Source organism: Passer montanus, unplaced genomic scaffold (assembly GCF_014805655.1).
Source record: "Passer montanus isolate IOZ18808 unplaced genomic scaffold, ASM1480565v1 scaffold18, whole genome shotgun sequence".
Classification (NCBI taxonomy): Eukaryota; Metazoa; Chordata; class Aves; order Passeriformes; family Passeridae; genus Passer; species Passer montanus.
The window spans coordinates 11,891,763-11,898,072 of NW_024365381.1; the positions used below are offsets into that span (position 1 = coordinate 11,891,763).

The window sequence follows — 6,310 nt, forward strand, 5'->3', positions numbered from 1 at the left end:
CGGCTGCGCAGCGCGGCGCGCCCCGGCCGCCCGCGGGCCGGAGGGGCGGCGCGGCCCCACAGCCCACCCCCGGCGGGACGCGGCCTTTGGCCCTCCCTCAGGATTTCGGGCCCCTCAGGGCTGCGCGGGGCCGTGGCGGTCTGGGGTCCGTGCGCGACCATCCCCTCGGTGCGCGCTGACACCGGGGGCCACCTCCGGGCCTCCGCGGTGCCGTGGCGGGACCGCGGCATCCCTGGGGGGCTCAGCGGGGCGGGGATGTGGCCGGGCTGTCACCAGCCCACGGGGACCGGGCGGCGGTGCGTGAGGGACCGCGCGGTGGCGAGGGCGCTGCCCCGGCCCCGCTGTGGCACCCCCGGCGGGCTGCCCGCGGCGTGGGACAGCGGCCCGGGGCAGCGCCGGCCTCCCGGGAAGCCCGAGCTGCCTGTCAGCCGGCGCTACTGCCGAGCAGCGCTCAGTCAGGTTGCCTTCAGCCGCCGGTTGCTGCGATACCTAAGCCCCCTTGAACGAATTTCAGCGTTTGACACCCCCTGCTTTGGTACTTCTTGCATGCTGAACTCCCACTCTTTGCCTAAAATGTAACCCCTCCTGGGCTGCCGCGTGTGTTGTAATTGTAGCTATTAAGGCCTTTGGAACAGGAAAGGCGTTCTACCGTAGGGTTACATCAGCTGAAATGATTACTAAAATTAATAATTTTGGAACCAAATGCTAAAGTCTTCAGCTGAGTTTTTGCTCATTTATCTCATTGTTTCCTTGTACTCTCCCATCTGTCTCTCACCATCTGCTCTCTCTTGCCTGGTGCTTGAGCTGGGAGCTCCTTGCAGAAGGGGCTGTGGAGCTCCACCACACCCAGCACAGTCCCAGGCCACGGCTGGGACTCCTCCCTCCACCGATGCTATAACTGATTCCTTAACCTGCCTTGTGGTTCGGTCAGATTATCTGTAAAATAATCAGTTGATTATTTTACAGCCTGATCTTTCAGGTTACCTTTGAAAAAGCCTGTTCCAAAAGGCACCACACAACATGCTGAGGCGACTGCTGTGCTTCTCACAGGGCCCACAGCTTGTGAATGCTAAGGAGCAGACAGAAAGCTGAGAAACTTAAAAAAAAAATAAAAAAATAATCGGTCCTCTCTGGACACTTTTCTGAAACTACGTGGTGCCTAGACAGGAATTTGGGAAGTCTGGATTTTTGGCTTAAATGGTGGTGGACTTAGTTTTGTGCAGAAGCTGTGGTGGGAGTTCTCCCAAGGGGTATGTGAGGGGGGAGGCAGGGCTGACAGCTGCCACCAAACTATGTGAAAACACAACCGGTAAAGTGCACAGTAAAGTGGTTGGCAGTGCAACTATTCCCCAACAGGCAGTGAGAACACCAAAGCACCTGCAGGAGGGTATTCCTTCATGGTAGACTGTAAGGGTTTTACATTCTTTCTGAAAGAAGATAGTCACTGCTTTTATTATTAATTTTGCAATCAGTTTCAAATTTCATGTAGCAGAAAGGCAGTCTCAAAACATGAACATTTATTAGACCTAATATATACCTAAAGTCACAACAGTTTAATCAAAAGCATTGTTTTATAACTGATAGTTTTACAAGAATACTCAGTAATAAATTTATAGATAGAGCAGAAAATGCAGAGGGCAGTTTTAAATGGGTATTCAAGATTATACACACAGGTTGGACCCGTGTAACTCTTTCAATGTCACTGTGGCAGTTTCTGTCTGTAGATAAGCAAGCTGCAAAAATATATTTATCCACAGGAGAGGGGTTACGTGTGAGCTTTCACAGGGCAGACAGGAACCCTTCAGAAGATGGCCTGCTGCATGTGGAAAGATTTCAGTTTCCAGTCTCTTTCAGCCGTTGCTCTGTCTGCTGATTCTGCAATTACAAGATTATGTGTGGTCTGTGATTAGGAAACCTTATTTAGGAAACCTTAACCTTGGCAACGGTTCTGGGACTACCAACTGAGTTCAGTTATAAAATGTCATTTAAAAGATTTTACTTTCAACTAATGAAGATGAAAACAAAAACATGCAATACATTATCATTTTAATAAATACATGTATAAAAACTGTCCTTTTATAATATTGATTAGTGGTGATTGCTTGGATAAGGTTAGATAGGTTTAATTGACTTCATTTCTCTAGAGCATATTGCTCTAGAGAGCTACTGGTGTCTGAAGTTTGTGTAAGACTTAACTCAAAATCTTTCAAAGCTACCTGGAGAATAAAGAGGTTCTTCACTCATTATCACCAAATTTCCTTGTAAGTGTACAGCTGTTTTAACAAATGGAATGGTACTCTGTGTCCTGACAAAGTGCTGGTGACTTGTACTTTTCACTTGTGAAATCCTGCATTCCTGACAGGACAGGGCTGCCCGCATCCCCTGGTGGTGCTTGCCAAGAGCTGGCTCTGCTCAGATACAGATAAATATGTCCCTGTTGTACAGATGGGTGAGCTGATAGACAGTACATGAGGTGACTACAGATATACAGTCAGTCGGGGGCATGAACGGGGAGCTTCAATTTTGCTCTGTGCTACTGTAACCACCAGATCACATTCCCACCTCCAGGGGTGAAGTGTTTTGCTTTTCACAGTCATTCTGGCTCACATCGGTGCTGCTGCGCACTGCCAGGGTTTCACATTTCACACACGCCTGCTACAAAACAGCTTTCTGCCTTTATTTATATTGGCAAAAATAAAAGTCTATTTCATTCCCATGAAATCCCTTTCTAAACATTGTTATCATTAACATATTGCTTATTTCTGCTTCGTTTCAGTTTGTGTTCCCAGAGGGTGTCTAAGCCTTGACGATGCAGAGGCAAAGATGTGATGGACATTTCTAAAAAGATTAGAAATATTTCATTAAGACAACAGTTTAAATAGGATCTAGAGGGGAACCTTGAGTTTAACTTGGCCTGTGTAGTACATACATAATTGTTCACTGCCCACATGAGATTTCTCAGAGACCTCAGAGCATGACATCTGAGAAACACCACCTTCTTCAATTCCGTGCTGAGCACGACCTCAGAATGCCTGAGAATTACTGAAGTGCTGTGATTCACAAGTCTCTCTTGGATGCAACAAACACAAGCATTTATTAGTTACCATATCTCTCTCAAGATATAGCTGGGGAGAAAAGGAGTTGTGTTTTTATGCAGAAAGGCCCTTTTGCCAGAACTGGAAGAAAGGCACGTGGGCCAAGTGCTGGCCGTGCCTAAGGGAAGATCCCAGCTCGCCCACAGCCATTGATGCCTGAGGCAGAGTTTCCCCTCCGTGGCTGAGATGAAGAGCACGTCTCTTGCTGGGAAGCCCAGGGGGAGAGCGGTGGGTGGGCTGCCTGCCTCCCAGGAGTGCTGTCAGGAGCAGCTGTGCCAGGGGATGGTGCTTCTCTGCACAGAGGAGGGGGAGCAGAGCAGGTGAGGGCCTGACCAGCCCCGTGGAGCTGGCAGAGGCGCAGCAGCAGGGGCAGCAGGAGCCTCAGTGGCTCACCACCAGCTCCAGAGGGGCTGGGGACCCCGGCCACGTGTTTTAGTTGTTCTGTCTTTGCTGCTCATTAGAAAAAGTGAGCAAGTTAGTGTATGTTACAGTCACATCCTCTTTTTGTCATACAAACCAGATCAAATGATGCAAATACACAGCTGCTGCATGCAAGAGGAGAATGAGACTCCAAACACAGATCATATGATGTGAAAACAATAAGTGGGAGCTTAAATAAACTGCAATAAGTGGGAGCTCTTTGTTTTTGGGATTAATTTTTGTACTCTATTTGCCAAATTTCTCTAGTCAAGACATTTATATATTTTTGATATAAACTCTGGACACCTAATAAATGAAAGCCATATTAAAAAGGAAAAGGGGCGAATGTCTTTTTACCTAAGAAGAAGCAAAACAGTAACTCATCTAAGTGTATGGATGAGACCAACCTGCAGGAAAGAGACAATAAACTATGAAGGTCCCCTCGTGGCTGGAATTAAAATTGCATTTCCGAGTAAAGCCTGCACAAAGTATCTCCGACTATTCAGCTACCTCACATACTTAAACTGGAGAGAGGGAGACAACACACCTCAGGCACAGTCAGATGCCACTGCCTCCTTGGAAAAATAGGGGCAAGTGTTTGAGATCAGAGGTGATAGCTATGGCGGTGAGAAAGGACACAATGGATAAGGCCACAGGGGAGGAAGGAGTGTGCACAACGCTCCTGCTAACAAAATGTCTGCTGGTGTATAGAGCAGAGGGTTACTCTATGAGAAGGTGTAGGGAAATACTCTGGAAAGAAACAGCTACACAGAAGGTGAAGGTCACCACAGAGATGGAAAAACCTGGGAGAAAAAACATTTTTCTCCCACATCTGCCCCATCTCCTGCTGCAGGCACTTGCTGTTCTTCATCATGAAAGAGGAAGAGAAATGCCTTTTCTTGTCACTTCCCTCTCACTACTTTTATCCCTCACATTCTTCCTGCTGGCCTGGGAGCCAACACATACAGGGAATAAAATAAAATGGAGGGTAGGAAAGGGCCCCAGGTATAGTATTCCATGACAGGTAATGTGTGCTGAAAGGAGCAATCAGGTAGCAGCATCACTGGCTGCAGGTTGCTGGTTTGGCGTGTGGTTTGTGCGCTCCCTCCTCAAAGTTCCCATAGCTCCACAGCTCCACAGAAGAGCATCTGAGATGCTCTCATGGTTTCTGCTTATGTTTTCCCCGTTCTTGCCTTAAATAAAGGATTTGTCTTCCACAGCTGGCATTTTAGCAGAAAATCCATACAAAAATTTTGTAAGTAAGCATAGTTGTTATTTTTGACTAGCCATTTGCAACCCCTCAGAACACTAGGATGTATTTGCCTGTATTTATGGTGACACATCAAATTTTGTGGACTTACTCCTGGTTTATAATAGTGTAAAGAAGAGGGGAATATGTCTCATTGTGAATACAGACAGACTGTTTACTGTTTCAAGAAGTTTAATTTCACCTCTTCATCCTGCAATCTGTGGGTGTGCTTAAAGAACAAATCATGGTTCTATTGTTAAAAGACATCATCAGCAAAAGACTATTCCACTTCTGAGACATTTAAAGGAATAAACTATTGAGGTGGTTTGGCCCTGGCTGGATGCCAGGTGCCCACCAAAGCCACTCTATCACCCTCCTCCTCAACTATACAGGAAAAGAATATATACTACACTATAGGGAAATTATACTATAGGGAAAAGAAGATATAATGAAAAGTCATGGGCTGAGGTAAGGCCTAGGAGAGATTATTCACTGATTGCCATCACAAGCAAAACAGACACAACTTGGAGAAATTAATTGAATTTATTATTAATCAATATTGGACTAAGACAATGAGAGGTAAAATAAAACTTTAAAATCACCTATCCCCATACTCTCCTTCTTCCTGGGCTTTATTTTATTTTCAATTCTCTACCTTCTCCCCACCAGAGATGCAGGAAGACAGGAATAGTGATTATGGTCAGTTCATCACATGGTTCCTGCTGCTGTTTCCTCCTCCTTCCCCTGCTCCAGTGTGAGGCCTCACCCACAGGAGACAGTCCTCCACAAACTGCTTCAGCATGAGTCCTTCCCACAAACCACAGTTCTTCACAAACTGCTCCAGTGTGGGTCCCTTTCCATGAGTCACAGTCCTTCAAGCACAGTGTCCAACCTGGATGTGCCACAGGGTCACAGGTCCAACCAGCAAACCTGCTCCAGCTTGGGCTCCTCACTCCATGGGTCCTCAAGTTCTGCCAGGAGCTTGTCTCAGCCTGGGCTTCCAGCAGGTCACAGCCTCCTTTGGGCATCCCCCTGCTCCAGCTTGGGGTCCTCTGGGGCTGCAGGAGGATCTCTGCACCCCACTGACCTCCATGGGCTGCAGGGACACAGCTGCCCCAGCATGGCTGCACCACGGGCTGCAGGGAATCTGAGCTGAGCTTCCTGGAGCACCTCCTGCCCCTCCTTCTGCACTGACCCTGGTGTCTGTGCAGCTCTTTCTCTCACATATTCTCACTTCTCTCTCCTGTGTCTACAAGTACCTTTGCACAATAACTTTTTTTTCCTTTTCAAATGTGTTATCCCAGAAGCATTTCTACAGCCCCTGCCGGCCCAGCCTCAGCCAACAGCAGACCTGTCTTGGAGCTGGCTGGCATTGGCTCTGTCAGACACACGGAAAGCTTCTGGCAGCTTCTCAAAGAAACCTCTCCTGTACCCCCATGTATGCAAACCAAGTAAAATGATAAAAAACCTCAGTACATTACGGGGGGAGGTGGGGAAACCCCAACAAAACTGAAAGCCTAAAATAACTAGATTTTAATTAAGGTTT

At 47.4% G+C, this 6,310-nt stretch overlaps 1 protein-coding gene across 1 annotated transcript in view; it reads left to right on the top strand.

Moving 5' to 3' along the window:
• LOC120500287 (translation initiation factor IF-2-like) overlaps positions 1-2,074 on the top strand; it is a 2,581-nt gene extending 507 nt beyond the window's left edge. Inside the window, exon 3 of the mRNA XM_039704932.1 lies at positions 13-2,074. Within this exon, the coding sequence (XP_039560866.1) occupies positions 13-579 (567 nt within the window). The 3' untranslated portion in view covers positions 580-2,074. The remainder of the gene's footprint in view (positions 1-12) is intronic.
• Positions 2,075-6,310: the final 4,236 nt, after the last annotated feature.